General features: G+C 43.7%; 1 protein-coding gene across 2 annotated transcripts in view; it reads right to left on the bottom strand.

The window, feature by feature from the left end:
- Window positions 1-22628, bottom strand: part of Cops7b (COP9 signalosome subunit 7B) — a 25777-nt gene extending 3149 nt beyond the window's left edge. The window contains exons 1-7 of one of the 2 annotated variants that reach the window (XM_021158743.2): window positions 22442-22628; window positions 16782-17001; window positions 14667-14844; window positions 10788-10863; window positions 6475-6563; window positions 4311-4513; window positions 2327-2432 (exon numbers count right to left, since the gene is read on the bottom strand). In XM_021158743.2, coding sequence (XP_021014402.1) covers window positions 2327-2432; window positions 4311-4513; window positions 6475-6563; window positions 10788-10863; window positions 14667-14828 — 636 coding nt within the window. In that variant the 5' untranslated portion in view covers window positions 14829-14844; window positions 16782-17001; window positions 22442-22628. The remainder of the gene's footprint in view (window positions 1-2326; window positions 2433-4310; window positions 4514-6474; window positions 6564-10787; window positions 10864-14666; window positions 14845-16781; window positions 17002-22441) is intronic. The other variant, XM_029478146.1, reaches the window with a different exon arrangement.
- Between the last annotated feature and the right edge of the window lies 1 nt (window position 22629).

Raw genomic sequence — 22629 nt, 5'->3', positions numbered from 1 at the left:
CAAAAAAAAAAAAAAAAAAAAAACCAAAAAAAAATCATCTAGTAGGCTAAGCAAATAGCACAGTCAGCAAAGTGGTTACCACGCAAGCACAAGGACTCGAATTTGATCTTCATACACAATGCCAAGCATGGAACACACTTCTAATCCCAGTGTTTAGTGACACACAGGCAGATCCCTGGGCTTCACTGACCAGCCTACTTGGAGAGGTCCAGGCCAATGAGAGACCCAGTTTCAAAAAAAGTAGAATATGCAAGGAATGATACCTGAGGTAGCTCTCTGGCATCTATGAGCCTACAGACCTATGCACCTGGACACAAAATACACACACACTGAGGGAGGCAGACAACAGACAGAAAAACAGACAATGACAACTAGTGCTTTGCCAGGCAGTACAGGATTGAGTGTGGATACCCACATCCAGGACTCAGGCTGCCCACCCAAACCAGTCAAATCTACTTTAGCCTCAAAGACTTGAAGGTATCTAGTGCCTCCACCCCAGCCATTTGCTAACAAGCACTCCCACAAATGTGCCTGCACATAAATCTGACCAGGCCCTTCTGCCTTCCTTCCTCAGAGGACTGCCTCATAGACCATCTCTGCCCCACCTCCTTCACCCAAATAACCTAGGGTTTGTAGAGCTTCCCAAAGCACGGGGCCCGGGAGCATTCCAGTGGATTACAACTGTTCACAAACTGTGACCTGACAATGTTCGAGACCCTCAAGACGAGCAAGAAACAAGAGCTCCCCGGCGCAAGAAGGTGCCTGTGGGGAGGAGACAGGGAAGAAGACAGGGCAGGTGTGGGAGACAAACAGGTAAGATAGTCCCAGAACTCCCGAGGCTGAGTGCGGGTGGAGGGTAGAAAGCCTTGAAGCCTGCCTGGGCCCGGGCTGATTTTTGAAAAGTAAGCAAAAGCAAAGAAAGCAAACAGAAGCCAAGACCACAGGAAATGCTACAGAGACGTGAGAGATGATGAGAATTGCTCTCTAAGAGGTACCCAGGAGATGCAGTTTTAGCACACTGTAACAACTTAACTCCTGAGGGATTTTCTACACACACACAAAAAAAAAAAAACCACTTACTCTTGTTCTATTACCTAAGTTGGGTGGAACACAGCCTATTTTGTGAACGTGTAACAACAGCTAGATATTAATATCCCACAAAACACCAGACACAGGCACATTCAAATATAAAGAAAAATAGATTCCAAAAGCAAATGCAATGAAAGGGGCTTTGTGGTGCTGCAAGCCATTGTTCCTTCCCCTCCAGAGTAGCTGCTCAGAGACACTGCAAGGCCTGGGAATGCTGCTGTTGCATCATGTCTCCCCAGCATTGTGTACACTGAATATACTTAGTAATGGTGTTCGATAAAAGGCTAATACAAGAGAATTCTCAGGCAGTTTGTCATAGGGCTGACTGAACTCGGAGGGGGGCTCTGGAAGGCACAACTCCCCAGAAAATTGTTGTTCTAAAGACTTGGAAGGAAAACATCTAGTTTCTCCCCTCTGGGAACAACAATGTAATTTAAAGACAAATGGGAAAAAAATGTATCTCACCTACTCAATTGAGAAAATGGTTAAAATGTGGGCCAAGCGTAACAGAAGCAACAACACAGGAGCATATGACACAATTACCTCTGTAGAGATGTGCTGTGTTCAGGTGAGCACACAGTAAGCCCTCAAGTATGGCTCAGCCAGATGAGCTCATGGTTCCAGGCAATGAACAAAGCCCTGAGTCCTGCCCTCACTGTTCACATCAGTCTGTCTAGCTTTTCTAGAAGGCCGGTAGGTAATGTATTATTTTAACTGGTATGGCAGAGGTAACCTGGCTTCTTCCTCACATTTATTTCAAAGTTTAATAGTTTTTGATATTTTATTCATGTGCATGTGTGCGTGAATGTACATCTGTGTACATGTGCATGTAAGAGCCCATGGAGGTCAGAAGGCGGCACTGGAGCCCCAGAACTAGAGTTTTGGGTGGTTGTGAGCTGCTGTGTGAGTGGTGAGAGCCAAACCTAAGTCCTCTGTAAAAGCAGTAAGTCCACGTAACCACTTAGCCATCTCTCCAGCTCCCTTCTATTTTTAAAACACAGCACCAACATTTCTTTTCCTCAGTAGCTGCAACGTAATATGTACAGTGAAGATGTATGCATTCTACACTCTAAACCTGCTCACTCTCTGCTAACTCCCTATATTCCAGTACTAAACCCAAGGCGTGTTTACTGGCTATTTGTTATACTCACACCAAAGCAATGACAACATGAAGACACTGCAAACTAATTCCTAGGCACACCCCTAGGAGAGGAGAAAATGCCCCGGTTTTCTTTACCTCGGCTTCCACCTGCTGCTGAGTCCGGTGGTGGTTCTCTTTGTACTGGTTGGCTCTCAGAACCTGCTGCTCAATGCCCAAGAGAACTGCCTCACAGCCGTCACACCTGAAATGGGAAAAGCCAGCCCTGAGCTGCAGTGAAGCCCAGGCAGTCTCCTCCCTCCCAAACCCTTCCAGCACTTTTCGGGACTTCCTTTAGCAGGGGGCTGCCAGGTGGTTGTGTTGGTCCCCTCCCTCCTTCCCAACAAGGTCATCTAAATATGTAACACAGGCCAAGGGCACAGCAGAGGCTTTCGGGCAGCTTCTTAGACTACAGCTCTAATTTCCAGACCTTGCAGCCCATAAGAAACAGTTTTATAGACTAAGACTGAAGGAGGGACAAACTAAAAGTAACACTGACTGATCCCTTTCTACAAAAGAAAAAAAAGTAATGTTGTATTTTAGAGATTGCCTTTTTCCTTAGAATTTGAAGTTATTTCCTAGTTAACAATCACTTCTCACTTCTCACTTGGTGACACATGCCTTTAATCTCAGCATTCAGGAAGCAGAGGCAGAAGCAGACAGATCTCTGATTTTTATGGTTAGCCTGGCCGATACCAGCCAGGTCTACAAAATGAGATCTTGTCTCATAAAATATAAAAACCATTTTGAAAAGCAATATAATGAGAATTCACATACTGTCTACTACTATGCAATATGTCCAACATTCTGCCATGTTTTTACTTTCTCAGGACAATAATTCTATTTCTAGCCCACCTGTAACATATAAATAGGAGCTCTGAGAATCTCTTATGGTGGCTGAAGAGATGACTCAGTGGTTAGGACACTTGCTGCTCTTACACAGGACCCAAGTTCAGTTTCCAACACCCACACACTAGCTCATGATCATCCACAACTCCGGTTCCAGGGAATCTGACGCCCTCTTCTGACCTCTATGTACTAGATAAACACACAATGCACTTCTATACATGTAAGCAAGATGCCTATTTTATATATATAATAAAATTAAAACATCTGGGTGTGGTGGCACTTGGGAGGCAGTCAGACAAATCTTGACTTTAAGGCAAACCTGGAATGCATAGTTATAGTTAGTTCCAGGCAAGCCTGGGCTAGAGAACAAGGCCTGTTTTGATAAAACAACAAAAGCAAGTTTCCCTATCTCTCAGCACAAAGTTGCCCACTCTGCCTAGTGGCATACAACATGCCACACGCCTATGTGGGGACAATCTCTCCACTCTCAATAATGCTCTCTTCCTCAAAACTTCCTCACACTTCCCTAAAATGCTCTGGTTTCATAAGCTCCAAATCACTTAAATAAATAGCTCATAACAAATATAAAACGTGTAATCACTTTTGCAAGCATCCAATTCCACTAAAATAAGAATATACTCAAAAGCCTCAGTTCTTTTTACTAAATTCCTTTTATTCATTGGAGGGGAGAATAAAGAGATACATTCTCCAACTCACAATCCTTCTGCCTTGGCATCCCAAGTGCTAGGATTGGGGTTACAGGCATGTACCACCACACCCAGCTGCCTCGACTGTCAAATATTGTATGCATCGGTGTTCCAGATCACAAAGGCCTATTCACAGTTGTCTTCCCCACAATGCTTCACTAGCACTACTAGCTCAACATGTTACTGGCAAACACTAACTTCCTGCTCTTGGTGTATGCTTAGAAGGAGCAGATTTAGTGCCGCACAGTCAGAACGCAGAGACTCTACCTGTAACTCCACATGAATATTTTATAGCCTACTGTTAAACAGCCCAGCTGCATTTAAAATCAATTTTATAAGCCAGGCACCAGGAATCTTTCCAAGCTTCCTAATGCCACACAGCTGTAATCACAAATGCAGTCCCACTCTCTGTTTCAGTGTCCAAAGACCCCAGCTTTGGCTGCCTCAAGCTCACTTCTGAAGGTCACAGTGCTGCAGAGAGAGGCACAAAAGACATACTAGACTCTCCCTCCACCTCCCAGCCTCACCACTCATGCAAGGTCTTGACAATGTTATTGATATCTTTCTTCCGGATGTCACGGCCAATGCAGAAATCCACTTCCAGGAGCTGATTTCGCTGGTCCAGTTTGCCCTGGATGATGTCAGTGTAGACAGCCTCAATGATAAGGTCTTCTAGTTCCCTGAGATTCCTCATCTCCAGGTCTTTCAGCAGCACAGAGTAGGGGATACACTGTGGATAGGTCATATGACAGTCGGCAAGCATTGAAAAAAAATTTCAAGCATCACCCACGCAGGCAATAATGGAGACTCTGTGCTTATACGATGCAGGCCAGTGGTAATCACCAATATCTGAGATAGTGAGAGATTATTATTACTGTGGAACCTGTGGCACTCAACAACATCCTCTAGCACCCAAAGAGGTACCTTTCCAGTTCTCTATGTCCAGCTCTCAGCTGCCACATCCACACTCTTACGATGCAGAGCCCTCCTTCCATAGGAAAGAGAAATACTCAGCATGTGCTACACTGCCACCTTCTGGAAGCTTGCAGACTTTGCATAAAATGCTAAATGATTGCAAGCCACAAACACTGACATTGCATAGTTTACCCAGAAGAGGCATGGCAAAACAAAACGGAGCACACACAACAATAGCAACAAAAACCAATCACAGGTTATCCTGAAGTGTGTGCTTGTTTCTGCAACCAATATCAAATCTCCAACAACAGCCCCGTACCAATGACTAAAAAGGACAGAACAGGGCTGAGAAATGGCTCAGCAGTTAAGAGCACTGACTGCTCTTCCATTAGTCCTGAGTTCAATTCCCAGCAACCACATGGTGGCTCACAACCATCTGTAATGGGATCCAATGCCCTCTTCTGGTGTGTATGAAGACAGCTGCAGTGTACTCATAAATAAATTTTGAAAAAAGAAAGAAAAAGGGTTTAAAAGAAGAAGAGCAGAACATCTAGTAACCTATATTCTACAATGCCTGGGCTGTCAGTACTAATTTAGAAATAAACTATGTAAGCAAAATCAGACAAGAGGAGGTGAGCAGAGAGGTGAGCAGAGAGGTGAGCCTCTTTGTTAAAAGGTGAAAGCTACTGGCTGCGGGCTTCTTCTAAATTAGCTGGGCAGAGAACTTCAAGTGCGCCATGGGATCTTACAGGTTAGAGCCTAGTGTTAGCATATGAAAATTAATAAAAACAAAGTGAGCAGATGAGGCAGAAAATGCAATTAACAGCTGGGCGGTGGTGGCGCATGCCTTTAATCCCAGCACTTGGGAGGCAGAGGCAGGTGGATCTCTGAGCTCTAGGCCAGCCTGGTCTACAGAGTGAGTTCCAGGACAGCCAGGGCTACACATAGAAACCCTGTCTCAAAACAAACAAACAAACAAACAAACAACCCCCCCCAAAAAAAGTTATTTCCCTAACATGCTAACATGCACAAGCCTGGAGTTCATTTCCTGGTATCACAAACTAAAAGTCCACTCTACCCAACACAGCATGTCTTTCCTCCTGCATGAGTATGATTACCTGTGCACTAGGAGACTCAGGAAGTTGCTAACTAGCTGAAAGAAGCCTTACTTCTTACAGGTGTGGTGTGACACACCTGTCACCCTCATGTGGGAGGCTGAGGTAGGACAGCCATGACTGTGAGGTCAACCTGTGCTACAGTCACAGTGAGTAGAGAATATCCTGTGAATACATAGTGAGTCTATATCACCGTAACAAAAACAGTCAAAGAGACACTTGCTGTATGAAGATGTAGGAACTTACTCTGTAGACCAGGCTAGCCTCGAACTTACAGGTGTCCACCTGCCTCTGCCTCTCTGCCTCTCTCTCTGCCTCTCTGCCTCTTTCTCTGCCTCTGCCTCTGTCTCCTGAGTGCTGGGATGAAAGGTGTGCACCACCACCACCCAGGTAAAAAGATTCATCTTTTAAAAGCATTTAAAATCATCAAGTTCCACAGCATGCCAGAACAGAGAGAGACCTGCTCAATCAATCAGTGACTGCTGGGCTTGCTTCTCCAAAACAGAACAGGGAGTGACTGTCCACATGTTTTAATTATCTTTTTATCTGCCAAGTACACACCAAGCATTTAGGGTAAAACTAGCTGCAAGTTCTTCCAGTGATGCCAACAGGAGAGCTGAGCTGGGGTTCAGATGAAGACAAGCATGGTTTGTGACAGTACCTTCATTCTTGATGCCAAGCTCACGATGGTAAGATGCTTCAGCTTGTTCTGCTGAGCCGCACTCAGTTCTGGCAGGCTCTCCTTGTTGGCTGTTCAGTCCCACCCACCACAAAAATCAAGACACAAAATAAAATTAGGATTTATTTTTAGGATAAACTCATCAACTCCCCCACAAAACCTACTACTAGATGGCTGTCGTGACTGCGCACTTGCTCACTTGCTCACTCAGCAACCCTCCACCAGCAGCCTCTACCTTCTCTGGAAGAGCATGTGCTTCTTCCAGAAAGCAAAGACTCAGGAGTTTAGTATCAAAGCAAGGCACGAGCAAACAAAACACCAGAGCCAACTCTCTTAATGAGATGATACTGTTGCTGCCCTTGTGAAGCTCAGTTAAGTTCAACATGCCTTCACTGAGCATGGTATGTACAGTGAACACATGTCGTACAGGGAATCTGGGCTTTGACAGGTACCACACAGCTCCAACTGCATTCACTATGTGGAGTGACACAACTGGATAACCCCAGACCTGTCATCAGGGTTAGTTTGGTTTGAATAATTGTTTCTAAAGGGGTGATGGGGTCTTCTGTAACACAGGGTGACATTGAACCCCTCATCCACCTGCTTTAAGCTAGAATTATAGGTGTGACCCACCATGCCCAGCCTCAGTCTTACAGTCAGATATTGCAATAGCTATAAATGCAAAGGTAAAACTACCAGAACAGACAGGCAGAGGACAAGGAAGACAAAAAGAAAAGGCTAAAGGAAGAGAAGAAGAAAAAGGGACAGAAGGACAAAGCAAACAAATTTAATCTCAATTGGGAGAATCAAAAGACAAAAAAGGTTTCACGGGAGAAGAGTTGGAGATGAACCTTGAGGATGAGCAGAACTTTTAGTACTGACACTGATGATCACAGTAGTAGTCACATATACCAGCACGGCCAGATGCTCTCACACGCACACACGCACACACACAGCTCACCTCCCAGCCACTCTCCAGACAGATTTCAAATGTCCTCAACCTCGTAACCATAATTCTGGATTCCAAAAACTGAATTTTTCTGTTTGTTTGTTGTTCAAGACAGGGTTTTCTTGAGTAGCCCTGGCTGTCCAGGAACTCACTCTATAGATCAGAAAGGCCTTGAACTCAGAGGTCCACCTGAGTCATGTGGTGGCACTTGGCAAGCCGAGTGGGGCAGATCGGAACTTCGGAACTTAAGGCAAACAAGCTAGCGACCTTGTCCCAAAACAAACAAAGCGAGTTTCCCTATCGCTCAGCACAAAGCTGCCCACTCTGCCTAAGGACATACAGCATGCCAAAAGCCTGTGTGACACGCCTGCTTCTCCTGGGATTAAAGGCACGCGCCACTTATGCCCAGCTGAGTCCTTTCTCCTAAGCATTGTGTTGAAATGCATCAAGTAGCAACTCCTACAGTGAACTGAGGGTGGTTTTGTTTTTAATCCTACTTGTGAGTATTCACTTGTTTTGTGGGAAAATTATATATATGTTTAACTTCAACTATTGCCTATATCCCGTGAGACTGTTACATAAAAGGTACATATACCACATTACCTTTCTTTAAAAATATTACTTTCAATTCTGTGCGTATGTCTGTGTGTGGGTATCTGCACATGTGTACAGGTACACTCAGAGGCCAGAAGCATTAGACCCCTGGAACTGGAGTTGTAGATGTCAATACCATCTACAACTGCCTGATGCTGCTGTTCTGGGACCTGAACTCCAGTCCTTACAAAAGCAGCATGGACTCTTAACTCCAGCCCCATGTTACCTTTTAAAGTCCTCAAAATTCTAAATCCTGGAAATATTTAGCCTAAAGAAAGACTTCTATAATTACTCTTATTTTACGGATAGGAAAACTGAGGTACGCATGATCATTTAATCCACTAAGAGGTACAACTAGTAGAAGCAGAGCTAGCCTCTAACGCAGGCAGTCTCCTCCAGAGTCCGTGCAGCGCTGCCTCAGACAGCACAACAAATAGCAGGGCAAAGAAACGTCACGTACTCGGGTACCCAGAAGTGGCAAACTGTTCACTGTGACAGCAACCCAGAATATATGAGATAGAAAGAAATGCCAAGGAACAGAGGAGGGAGCCCTGAGGACCAGCCCACTTTTATACTATCAAAGAAGAGAGAAAAGAAAAGGAAAATGAAACTAAGGCAGACAGACATAATGAACTAGAAAGAAAGGTAACATTTGGATATGCAAATCCCTCACTCCTGATTCTTGTTTCTGAATATTTACTATATTTGCGCAGGTGTAGACAATGTGAGCGTGAGCACACATGCTGTACTGTGCATGTGGATGTGGAGGTCAGAGAACAACAAAGTCAGGTCTTCCTTTCCACTCTGGGTTCTGGGGACTGAGCAGAGGCAACGCATCTGTCTGCTGACTCACCGTGCTAGCCCACCCCCGATTTCAGATTATCATCTAAAGCCATTCGATGTACTCATCAGAGCAGCTTCTTGCAGGAGATGGTAATTAACACAGAGCCACAACAGGACAATGTACAAAGGAAAGAGACTTTGGAGCACCCAGATCTAAAGAGTATGTCTTCATCAAACTTCTTCCCTCAGGGTTCAGGGATCTATGCAGAAGAGGAGGTGGAAAGACTTTTAAAGTTTTCGAGACAGGGTTTCTCTGTGGAGTCCTGGCTATCCTGGAACTCACCCTGTAGACCAGGCTGAAACTCAAACTTGGAGATCCACCTGCCTCTGCCTCCTGAGTGCTGGGACTAAAGGTGTGTACCCCCACCTACAGCAAGGTGGAAAGATTTTAAGAGCCAGAAGTGGTAGGTGACTCCAAGGAAACAGTATCATTCAGATTTAACAGGACGGATGCACATTGAACTTAAGACTATGACAGCACCCACGAAACCTGCACAGGTTTAAACCAGGCAAAATTCAAACATGGAGATGGAAAATGGACACAAGGTTGCGTCCCTAACCAAGAAGCTACTTGTAACTGATACCTGCTGGAAAAGGGACAATGAGTTTTCTCCAATGGAGCGTCACTGGCTCTAGTCTATCAACCATCCTCCAGGACAGGTTGAGAAAGAGAAAAAACATGAAGTTAGGTGTGTAGGGAGTTGGGAAGGATCTGGGAGAAGATGAAGGAAAGAAAATATGATTAAAATATACTGTATGAAAAACTAACAAAAAAGAAGAGAGTACAGCTATGGTAGCATATAACTGTAAGACGAGAAACTGGAAGGCAGAGATAGGAGGATCCAGAGATTGAAGTCAGCCTAAGGCAACACAGCAAGACTCTGACTTAAAAATAAATAAATTTGGAAAATATGGATTGGAAATATTTTCTGGCCTGGAAAAGGCAACGTATGAATTGCATACTCATCTAATTACATCTCTATCACACAAAACATGAGCATCAGGGAAAAATAGCTAGTGTCAAGTCTAACAATAACATCATGGTCTATGTTCCATTCTTTTCCAATTTTCTTCAACATGGCAATCTTATTTAGGTAACACTCAAGTTGGGCATTGTGGGTCATCCTTATAATCTCAGCACTCAAAAGAATGAAGCAGGAAGTTTTGACTTCAAGACAAGCCTGTACTATACATAACCTGGTCATCAAAGCAAAGCAAAACAATAAAAAAAAAAAAGAAAGAAAAGTGTGTACACGTGTGCACTCACTCGCATAACACACATAACACAATGTGCATTGTAGAGCTCAGGGGAAAACCTGCAGGAGTCAGTCCTCTCTTACACCATGTGAGTCCCAGGGATTGAACTCAAGCTGTCAAGAGAGGCATCATTCCTTACCTGCTGAGCCATCTCACCACCACCCCTCAAAAACATAAAAATTCTGATAACATTTAAAACACTGAACTGACAGGTGTGGTGAAGCATGCCTTTATTTCCAGCACTTAGGAGGCAGAGGTATGTGAATTCAAAGCCAGCCTGTTTTGTATAGTGAGTTCCATGCTGGCCAGAGCTATATAGTAAAACCTGTCTCAATTTAAAAAAAAAAAAAATCACATTACTTTGCTAGTTGAATGCTCTACAAACACTAGTTCTCAAGGCACTAATCGGGGAACTAAACAAGGGCTCTGTTCATAGATGCACACACACACTCCCTATTTTACACCTAGGAAGTTAAACAGTTATCAGGGAAATCCTTTTCTAAAGTTACCTTCAGAGCACAGAAGATGGAGATATAGTCAAGTCAACACCCTGCTACCCTGCCCACACTCACATTATAACCCAAATCTCGACCACCCTAGAAACAGCTCCAACAGTTAAGACAAGCCTTCTAAAGGGTCTCAGCCAACTCACCTATGTAATCCGGGTATGTACCATAGGCAAACAGGTTCAGCAACTGCAAATACGCAGCATTAGCTCCTTCTGCAAGCTGAGGAAAGAAAAGTTCAGTTCACCACACAACAAATTTCCACCAACCACGACAATATTCTAATGGAGGACACATAACCAAATGCCAAAGATGTCATGGCCATTTTTTCTGTACTACTTGATTGGTAGTCTCTAAGGTCCTTTCCAACTCTGATTCTTGGATAAAAACTAAACAAGATTACTTAAGTTCAAAAGTGAGTCAACCTTCCTCAGGAAGACATTTTGCACAACATATAAGATGCTCAAGTAGCTTCCTCCTCCCCTCCCTCCCTACCCCTTTGCTTGAGTTTACTCCACCGCAAAGATCTATGCACCGGAGGCAGTTTGCCAAGTTTTCCTCAGATCTCCCCACCTCAGAACAAATCCTGATGGCTGGGAGACTCTTGCCTAGCCTGCATTTGCAGCTAGGTTCAGTCCCAGCACTGCATAAACTGGGCATGGTGGCTCATGCCTGTAATTCCTCAGGTGAATACAAGAGGATCAAGAGTTCAAAATCATATTTGTTTTATTGTTGCAGGAAGTGTGTATGATGTGAATGTGTGCTCATATATGCAGTGCACATGTGTAGAATCAGACAACTTTGTGAAGTCCATTTTCTTTTTTTTTCCGAGACAGGGTTTCTCTGTGTAGCCCTGGCTGTCCTGGAACTCACTTTGTAGACCAGGTTGGCCTCAAACTCAGAAATCCGCCTGCCTCTGCCTCCCAAGTGCTGGGATCAAAGGCGTGTGCCACCACGCCCATCGTGAAGTCCATTTTCTTCTCCCACCTTGATGAAGGTTCTCAGAAGATCAAACTCTGGTCATCAAGCTTCTATGGCACCTTTAGCCACTAAGGCATCTTGGCAGCCCCAAACTTAATAGACTAGCACCGACTATCAATCACATCTGAGCAAGCTGTATGGCCAGTTCCAAGTTTAGATACGATATATGAATTATAGACACTGGGAATATTAGCACAATGGGACAGAAAAGCTATACTGTAACAGAATTATCAGCCTGAGCCAAATAAAAATGTCCATTAAATTACTTCTTTGAGGCTGGGGGGGTAGTGGTGCACGCCTTTAATCCCAGCGCTTGGAAGATAGAGGCAGGCAGATTTCTGAGTTCGAGGCCAGCCTGGTCTACAAAGTAAGTTCCAGGACAGCCAGGGCTGTACAGAGAAATCCTGTCTCAAAAACAAAAACAAAAACAAAACAAAACATTACTTCTTTGATGCTGATAGCAAAAGACATCAACAGGAAAAATGCAAAGAACAACTGAGCCATGTCACACAGGCCAGTAATCCCTGCTACTTGTGAGGCTAAAGAAGGGAATCACTAGCTCAAGTCTAGTCTGAGCTACAGAAGAAGCACGAAGCCAGCTTGGGAAACTTAGAAAGACCCTGTCTCAAAATAAAAGTAAAAAGAGGGCTTGGACATAGTTTAGCAGCATAGCAGCTGCTTAGCATGCAGAAGACTGCGGGTTCAATGCTCAGTAACTCATACACACAACATGTCATCCAACTTACCAAACTCCATAAAGCCAGACAGGAACAACACTGTTCAACTTTAGCTATCTTTAAAAAAAAGTTCCAATAATTGCACCCATAATTTCAGAACTGTGAAAAGCCATTAGCTTATTCCTGACTCAAAACAGGAAAACTATAAACTGTACACAGATAAAGGTGATTTGCTAAGCACCAATGTGAGTGTGTTAGCATCCTTATGTACCTCAAGCTTCCCTCTCAAGTTATCAACTTCCTCAAGTCCCAGGATCACAGTGAAAGAGATTCAGTAAAGACCACTGAGTCCAGCCCCTACTTTTCACACAGATAACTACAGAGTTAGCTGGAGTAGACTATTTTCTCTAGGGCAAACACTCCAAAAGTTCTTTGGCTGCCTAAGTCAATAAAGTCTTGCCAGCTTGCTTTTTCCTCTTAGCCAATTTTCAACAAGCACAAAAACAATTACTTGGCATGTTCATTCAGGTTTTTCTCGAATCTGAAGAAACAATGATCATCTTTTCTATTGGAAAATGAACCTAACCCAAACAGTGGCTCACTCCTATAATCCCAGCAGATGGAAGATGGCAGCAGGAGGAACAGTATCAAGGCCAACCTAGGAAACATGAGACTCGATCCCCCCAAAAAGAAGCCTAATTCACAAATCTTCCTCAAAGAATGATTGAATTTTTCCTGAAAGTCGGCTATGTGTCAGACTATGTACTTAGCTCAATGAAGCAATGGCAAGCACAGCAGACCTGACCGCCACAGACCTCTGTATAACAAGCAGGATGACACTAAATAAAAACTTACACTTTGGCCGGGCGTGGTGGCACACACCTTTAATCCCAGCACTCAGAGGCAGAGGTAGACAGATTTCTGAGTTTGAGGCCAGCCTGGTCTAAAAAGTAAGTTCCAGGACAGCCAAGACTATACAGAGAAACCCTGTCTCAGAAAAAAGCAAGCAAACAAAAAAAAAAAACCCTTACACTTAACAAAATAAAAATCAGAGGGCTGGAGAGATAGCTCAGCAGTTAAGAGCACTGACAGCTCTTCCAGAGGTCCTGAGTTCAATTCCCAGCAACCACGTGGTAGCTCACAACCATCTGTAATAATGGAATCTGATGCCCTCTTCCGGTGTGTCTGAAGATAGCTACAGTGTGTTCATTATTATAAAACAAATAATTTTTTAAAAAAATAAGAAAAATAAATAAAATAAAAATCAGGCTGGCTGGGAATGTGCCTCACTGGTATAGTGCTTGCCTACCATGCATACATGAAGCCCCAGGTTCAATCATCAACACCTAATAAAACCAGATGTGGTGGTGTATGCCTATAATCCTAGAGCTTGAAAGACGAAGACAGGAAGACTGGAAGTTCAACATCACTTTGAGCTACATACTAAGTTTAATGCCACAACGCAGACAAGAGCCTATCCCTACCTACCCCCACCTCCCAAAATTTTTAAGTGGCTTTATTCCCATCTTTGGGCATCATAGGAAGATGAGCCATGTGTGAGGTGGTCATAGGCACTCTAGATTCCCAATCAAGAGAAATAAACAGACATACATACTGAACCAAATAGCCTGGACCCACAGGTCAGGTTAAAATTGGCTCTGAGATTGCTGATGGCAATCGTGTCATTGTGGCCATGAAGGTAAACTACCTAACAGATGCCAACCACATCCTATATGCAGACCACCACCACCAAGAACACCAGGGTCACCCTCAGCAGCATCCTACAAATGACTAACAAGAAGTACCTGGGCCTAGATCAGTAGACAGTGGTCAAGCACACAGCCAGTTGCCATCCTACATAGGCAGAAGCCTGAGATGGCAAAGGGAAGAGAGCCTGCTCCACCAACACACGGAATCACCTGAGAACTCCCTCCAGTGCTTACATATGCCTGCAATTTTCTCAAAGCAAAGAAAACTCAAGCATCTAAAGTGACAAGTGGAGGCTGAGAAGCATAAATTGCTTTGCATCTCTTTGTTCCACCTGGTTACTAATATACAATGACCAAAAACTCTGCTGTAACAATCGAACACTTAGAACATTACTTTATGTCAAGATTGGACTTTCCTACTATCTTTCAGATAGCTAACAACTCAATCTAATTGATCCAAGTTCAAGGGGAACTGACTAAAAGAACTCTAAGACATTATCCTTGATCTCCACCCCTGGCCCACCAATCCCCATCTTTCCATTAACAGGATACCAAACAAATCTACAAGGCTTCAGTGTTGAAATTCGCTGGAAACCTGGAGAATCAAAACAAGCATAGCATAGAGGAGATAGAGAAACTGTCTGAAAACTATTCTTACCTCCTGAACATTGGCCAACTCCAGCAGTTCTCCAAAAACATAAACTCCAGGAGCCTCCAGCACCTGGCTTATGAGAGTGGTGAGGGCTGAGCCACTGGTACCTTTGGCTAATAAAATGAACTGCTCCAAGAGGTTACTTGAGGGTTTCTGTTCACCTGCCATTCTCTGGTCTTGAGATCTGTCCAAAAGGAAAATGGGTCAGTCATCTATTACCTTCTCCTTTCCAAAGTGTGAATTTAAGCTGGTTTAGACAAAAGGATACTCTAACCTCAAAATCTTCACAAAAACAACTCCTGAATTGAGATACAATAGCCACTTTGTGAGATGAACAGAATTCAGCCTGGAGTTAAAGATATTCTGTCCTCAATTCTAAAGTACTCTTCCCTATCTGTTACCTCAGTAGTATTACCTTCTAAGTCCATAAAGCTGACCAGGACACAAAGGAGTTTCTTTATGCATGTTGTGTATCTACCTCACTTGCAGGTTTGGGCTAAGAGACAAAGAATACTACCCATGCACAGAGGCAAGTTTTGTGTCATTAGAGTCCCACCTACAGGCAGGCACACGTCAGAAACAGAGTGAAGACAAGAGCCACACTTCATTTAATCAAAAACTCCATCTTTCGGGCTCCACAATGTGATGCTTAGCATATCATACAAGGCACTAGGTTGTAATGTGCCCAGTAATGAAATAAAGCATCATTTAAGCAAAGACCATGGGAAAACTATTTACAAACTTAAGCAGTAACAACTCAAATCTAGAAAATACATTCTGTTTAAGTCGGGAAATGCATTTTTTACTTCCTGATGATTCAGACATTTTAACAAACATGACTCCAGAATTTGTACAAAATCTTTGTAACAGGATATAAGGAAAACAATGCAGATATTGTTTTATAATTAATTTATTTTCTCTATGAGAGCATTTTGACTGCATGTATGAGTGGTGAACATGTGAGTGCCTGGTGCCTAAGGAAGCCAGAGAGGGCATTAGATCCCCAGAGACTGGAGTTACAGATGCTTGGAGCCATCATGTGGATGCCCATGCTCTTAACTGAAGAACCATCTCTCCAATGCAGATACTGTACTGTCATCTTGGAGAATGTTAGGTACAGAAGAGTTCCTCGATTGTATAATATAAATAAAAACTGAGTGTGTATGGACTCTAAAGGAATCCCACGGTAAGACCTGTCTTCCAGAAGTAATACACACTGAAAGAGTGTGACAAAAATGAAAAAGGGGTGTGTCAGTGAATAAAGAAAAAAAAACATGTCAAAGAATAGTTTGGTGCAAAAGACACTGTTTTCCTGTGGAGTTATGCACAGCCCCTTCAGGATATTAGGAAAAGAAAGTAGATTGCCTCACTTGGGGTTACTTAAGGAGGTCCTGTCAGAAAAAGAAAAAGTGAAGTGCTAGAAAACAAAGAGTTCGGGGGGGGGGGGGGGGGGGGGGGGAGATAAAGCTGAAGAATGGGAGGAAAAGGGAGAGGAGGAGAAGGAAGAGAAGGAGGAGGAGGAGAGGAGGAGGGGGAGGAAAAAAAGGAGAAAAAGACAAGTGAGGAGTAGACAGGAGAGAAGATTAAGTTAGAAAAGGAGGAACAAAGCATGGTCCCCACCCCAAGCAGACACAACTAAAAAGAACAGATGTGACTCTCAGTCAAGACACTAAGCAGAAGTAGGGTGGAAAGGAGATGTGAATGGGATGGGGAGAAGATCTCAACTTCAAGAGCAAAGCAAGTGGGGATAGAGAATGGATAGAATAAGATGATCAACGTTTTCTCCTGAAATGGGAGGCTCCTCAAGAAGGCGGATAGGGACAAAGTAGAGATGAATTTTCATCTCGGGAGGACGCTATTCTGATGGATCAAAAAGAGTCAAAGAAGACAGCCTCTACCGGAAGGGGCAGACCGAAGGCAGCCACCGCGTGGAAGGTGAGGATCGCCAACTAGAGTGGACGTCAGGACTGGCGGTCTTGCTCGTACCCACCAGCACAGAGTAAGGAGCCTCCAGGCGTTCTGCAACGGGGGCGGGGCGGTGTGGCCATCGGCTTTCTTGGGAACGCCTACCGGAGCGAAGCTGGAAGTCCAGCCTAGACTAGCCCTCCTGCCCTCCCCTACCTGTCCCCGCCGACTCTCTGTCCTCTTCGCCGATGTCTCGGCCTCCCAGAGCCTGCCTGCAGGTTGTCAAGCTTCCATGATCGGCCCGGCGTCCAGCACTTTTCTGTCTCCGCCGACCCGTCACCGGTGCTGTTCCCCCGGAAGCCTCCCACTGCTGCACTCGAGTTCCGCCTACACAATGTTCCCGCTCTGCTTTCGCCACCTCCCACCTAGATTGAGACTGAGGAAGGAGAAGAGGGTCCCCTCAGGGTTGCAACTCCGGAAACGGGAGGCAAGGCAAGTAAACCACAAGGGTTAAGGAGAGGAGTGTGCCCTTGGTGATTCTAGGGTCCAAATAGTAGCCGTCACCATCACTATCCTGGGCCAAAAACCCACCCCTTTGGCTGAACTTTCCCTACAAGTGTGCCCTCAGGCAACAGCGGCTCCCCTGGGGTTCTGAAAAACAATAAGCCTAATGACAACAACACTACTTAGTGAACTATGCTATGTGACCGTTGTCCATATTTATCTTGTCAGGTTCTTATAAAACTATGACCTGTATAAAATATTATCATTTTCCGGGTATGCTAACAACTAAGGCTAACAGTCTAAGTCAGTAAATGGCAATGTTGTAATCCAGGCTCTCTGAAGCCAAAGACTTTTGTTTGGTTTGGTTTGGTTTGGTTTGGTTTTTCGAGACAGGGTTTCTCTGTATAGCTCTGGCTGTCCTGGAACTCACTTTATAGACCAGGCTGGCCTCGAACTCAGAAATCTCTGAGTTCACTTTGTAGACCAGGCTGGCCTCGAACTCAGAAATGCCTCTTCCTCCCAAGTGCTGGGATTAAAGGCGTGTGCCACCACCCCTGGCTAAAGACGTTCTTAACCACTATCTTAACCACTGTTTACTCGCAGATGTTTACTCGGAGACTGGAGAGATAGTTCAGCAGTTAAGAGCCTGTAGTTCTGCAGAGGACTCGGGTTATGTTCTCCGCAGCCACATGGTAGCTCACACCAATCTGGAAGTCCAGTTCCAGAGAAATCTAATGTTGCCTTCTGACCTCCTCATACACAGCATTCACATGATGCACATACATACACTCAAGCACACACATACACATTAAAAATAAGTAAATCTTGGGCTGGAGATGGCTCAGTGGTTAAGAGCATTGACTGAGCCGGGCGTGGTGGCGCATGCCTTTAATCCCAGCACTCGGGAGGCAGCGGCAGGCGAATTTCTGAGTTCAAGGCCAGCCTGGTCTACAGAGTGAGTTCCAGGACAGCCAGGGCTACACAGAGAAACTCTGTCTCGAAAAACCAAAAAAAAAAAAAAAAGAGCACTGACTGCTCTTCTGAAGTTCCTGAGTTCAAATCCCAGCAACCACTTTACTAGATCTGGAATGAACTATAATCCAGAATTGGAAGGCTCACCTGTGATCCTAATCTGGAGGCTAGGAGATAAAAGGTTCTGACCTGGATCTTGGCATGGAGATCTTGAGGCATAGTGGCTATGAATCCCAGGAGACTAAGGCAAGAAGATCTCTGAGTTCAAGGTCATCTGGGACAAAGATGGTCCCAGATCCAGGTGTGGTGGCACATGCCTTTAATCTGGGCCACACCTGCTGGAGACCTACATAAGAAGACTACCCATAGTTCTGTGACTCTAGAGAACTCTGACTAATATACCATGTCTTTAGATCTAGTAAAGTTGACAATCAGAAATAGCCACTACATATGGGGAAAGCCCTTTCTACTTAGAATGAAGGAGGCTAACATCAAACAATTCTTTTTTTTTTTTTTAATTAGCATCTAGGGGCTGTAGCAAGAGCATTAGCTGCTCTTCTAGCGTACCTACGTTCAAATCCCAGCACCCACACAGCAGCTCACAACATCTGTAATTCCAGCTTCAGGACATCCGGGACATTCTTCTGGCCTCTACAGACACCAGACATGCACATGGTGCACAGTCATAAATGCAGGCAAAGCATGTATACACATAAAATAAATAAATATTTAAATATCATCTATTAGGCCACGTGGTGGTGAAAAGGTCAGCTAAGGAACTTTGGGAAGGTCTTGAAACACTTGCCCCTCCCGAAGGGCAGAGGCTAATTAACATTCCTCAGACCACAGGGCAGAACAGATCTGCGGGCAGGGACACATTCCGAAGGACAGATCCTTTGCCCACCTTCAGACAAGGGAAATCCTTGTCACCTCATTCCCTAAAGACTAATCAGTTTAAAGGGCGCAGTGCTCCGCCACTTATATTGTGCCTAGTTGTAATGTTCTATTCCGCCCCTGAAAACCATATAAAAAACTCTCTGAACAGGCAAGGGAGAAGGGGTGGGGGGTTCGCCACCTCTCCTTTGTGTCTGGGACAACCCCAGTGCACTGGAACAATAAATTCCTCTTGCTTTTTGCCTGATTCCGGCTCCACATGGTTCACTCAGGGGGTCCCGGGTAAACTACAGCTTACAGTGATGCACACACCTTTAATCCCAGCACTTGGGAGGCAGATTCAGGCAGATTTCTACTCTTCCCTCCTCCCAAACTTTTACAAAAACAAAAACAAGTCAAAGACAAAAAAACAATGTCCTTCTCTATTTTTCTGTAAAAATTCTATTAATCATATACTCAGTGGATCCTTAAATTCAGTGAATAGCACAGATGAAGGGTTTTGGGTTTTGGGGGTTTTTTTGGTTTTTTTGGGGGGGGTTTTTTGGTTTGGTTTTTTGGTTTTTGGTTTTTGTTTGTTTGGTTGGTTGGTTGGTTTTTTGGTTTTTTGAGACAGGGTTTCTCTGTGTAGTCCTGGCTGTCCTGGAACTCTGTAGACCAGGCTGGCCTCTAACTCAGAAATCCACCTGCCTCTGACTCCCGAGTGCTGGGATTAAAGGCGTGCACCACCACGTCCGGCAGATGAAGGGTTTTTAAAGACTATTATAGTACATTAAAATTAATCATTTCTGGCCAGACAGTGGTGGTGCTCACCTTTGAATCCAGCACCCAGGAGACAGAGACAGACAGATATGAGTTCAAGGCCAGCCTAGTCTACAGAGTGAGTTCCAGAACAGCCAAGGCTACACAGGGAAACTCTGTCCCAAAAAAAAAAAAAAAAAGAAACTAAAAAGAATAAATTTTTAAAAAATAAAATGACACTAGAAAGATGGTGCAGCAGTTAAGTAGAACACCTGGGTTCAGTTCCCAGCACACACATAACAACCCTCCATAACTCCAATTCCAAGGTATCAGACACAGTATTCTTCTGACATCCAAGAAAACCAAGCACACATAAGATGCACATACACACATGCAAGCTTAACACTCATGCACATAAAATTAAATAAATAAATCTAAACTTTTTTTAATCTGTACTGGGGATGGGAGGTAGTGGTGTGGTAAAGCTCTTGCCTAGTCAGCATAGGAAAGGTTCTGGGTTCAATTCCTAACAAAGATACAACAAATAGATTAATTTCCATATCAAAAGACGCAAGTAGGAGATGAAGACCTACCACACCCTTGGAAAAGATATTTGCAAAGTATGTGTCAGAAAAAGGAATCGGTAAGACTACATAAAGAACTGCAAATCAGGGGGCTGGAGAGATGATGGCTCAGTGGTTAAGAGCACTGACTATACTTCCAAAGGTCCTGAGTTCAATTCCCAGCAACTACATAGTGGCTCACAACCATCTGTAATGAAATCCAATGCCCTCTTCTGGTGTGTCTGAAGACATTGACAGTGTATCCACATATATATAAAGTAAACAAATTTTTAAAAAAGAATTACAGCTGGGCGTAGTGGCACATGCCTTTAATCCCAGCACTTGGGAGGCAGAGGCAGGCGGATTTCTGACTTCCACGACAGCCAGGGCTACACAGAGAAACTCTGTCTCAGAAAAACCAAATAAATAAATAAATAAATAAATAAAATTACAAATCAGTAGGAAGACAAGCGCCTAATTTCAAAAAGTAGGCAAAAGCCTTAAAAAGTCACATTGACACAAAGACCATTCAAAGTTAAGGTGGACAGCATCAGAAAAATAGAAATGCATACTTTAACGAAATACCATGTTTAGCCAGAATGACTAAAATTATAAAGATTTATGATAAATATGCAGGGTTAACAAGAATGAGCAACAACTAGAACTTTCCAACACAACAGGCAAAAGCCTCAGTTCCATGATCACTTTGAAAAACTAGCGCTATCTACTATCACTGACCATGCATATCTTCTTCAAGGCTAACAACTCTTTTCCTAAAATCTGTGCAAAGTGTCCACAAAGGAAGCATACAAGAATGCCCAGTTCAGCCGGGCGCACACCTTTAATCCCAGCACTTGGGAGGCAAAGGCAGGTGGATTTCTGAGTTCGAGGCCAGCCTGCTCTACAGTGTCAGTTCCAGGACAGCCAGGACTACACAGAGAAACCCTGTCTCGAAAAAAAACAAAAAACAAAAACAACAAAAAACCAGTTCCTCATGCTGTGGTGACCCCCATTCCTAAAATAATTTTCATTGCCACTTCAGAACTGTAATGTTTCTACTGTATGAATCATAGTGTAAACATTTCTGGAGATAGGGGTTTGCCAAAGGGATTTTTGACCCCCAGTTTGAGAACCACTGCTTTGAGTTCAAACGTCATTTCCACCATGAAGTTTTGCCAGCTGTTAAAGGCACTTCGCCGGAACCTCTAAGGCATTCTCCACTTGATCTTGACTAAAAGGCCAACAAGTAGTCCTCTGTGGCATTCTGATATCTTTTCTTTTATGCCATTTGTCAACTCCATCTTGAATCTCCTCATCTCCCTAAACAGTTATGTATCTTCTGAATCACAGTGGCCTATCTTTTACTTAACTCAGTACCCGACCAAAACAAAAAACCAAAACAAGGTTTGCTGAGTTACTCAGAAGAAAAACAAACAAAATGGGTGGGTGATCAAATGGGTGGAGTGGGAACAAGAACAGGAAAGTAGGCCAGAGGAAGGACACAAGCGTCTCCAAGGAAACAGAGGGTTAAACCAACTTTATCTACTTTCTGGGGGAAAAACAATCATTAAATGTCAACTTGAATGTCAAAAAAGCAAATAAAAATAGCAAGACCTATCTAGTCTGAGGATAAAGAACTGTCACATCAGCTCCTTTCAGGAAATCCATGACATAAATGCTTTCCTATTCTCTGGGTGTTTCAACACTAGTTCAGAAACTGTTCATTAAGGAGAAAAACAATCACATTGTCATGCTTCTAAAAATATCACCTCCCTAGAGTAGTGTAGATACTACATGACAGGTCAGTAGATGTAAAGCCAGATTTTAACTGTGTCAATTTGCTGTGCTCTGGCCAGTCTCTGCCTCACCGGACCTCTATTTCCTCATATTTAAAAACAAAAGATAAAGAGATTGGATTGGCAAAATCTTTCTTTTTTTTAAATAAAAACAAAGCAAAAACTAATTTATTTGATGACTTCAGAGAAAATACAAAGCAAGGGCAAAATCTTTTAAGTCTTCCTGTACTGACATTGAGTATATATAATCTTTAGCTCACCCAGTCCAAAGCAGAAATACAACATAAACCCTGAAAAACAAGTAAAAATGCACTACAGACTAATAAACTAACACTATTTGAGGAGGTCATTTTGTTCTATTATCTCTCATGGCTTAATATGTGGTTTTGTTGGTGGTTTGCAGTCTTACCATGGTTTGCAGACTCCTGAGTTCCATGTAAACAGAAGTTAACTGTCGGTGGGTTGACATGTCTCCGGGGTAAAAGAAGACCTTCCTGCTGAGTTTCAAGTAACAGGATTCAGAAACCAACCCCATAGGAGGATTTCAAATATGTGCACACTGCTCGGCACACTGGAACCCAAGTTAAAAAGATGGAG

This window comes from Mus caroli, chromosome 1 (assembly GCF_900094665.2).
Source record: "Mus caroli chromosome 1, CAROLI_EIJ_v1.1, whole genome shotgun sequence".
Classification (NCBI taxonomy): Eukaryota; Metazoa; Chordata; class Mammalia; order Rodentia; family Muridae; genus Mus; species Mus caroli.
Note: the sequence above shows the minus strand (reverse complement) of the source record. Positions and strands in the feature narration are given on the sequence as shown.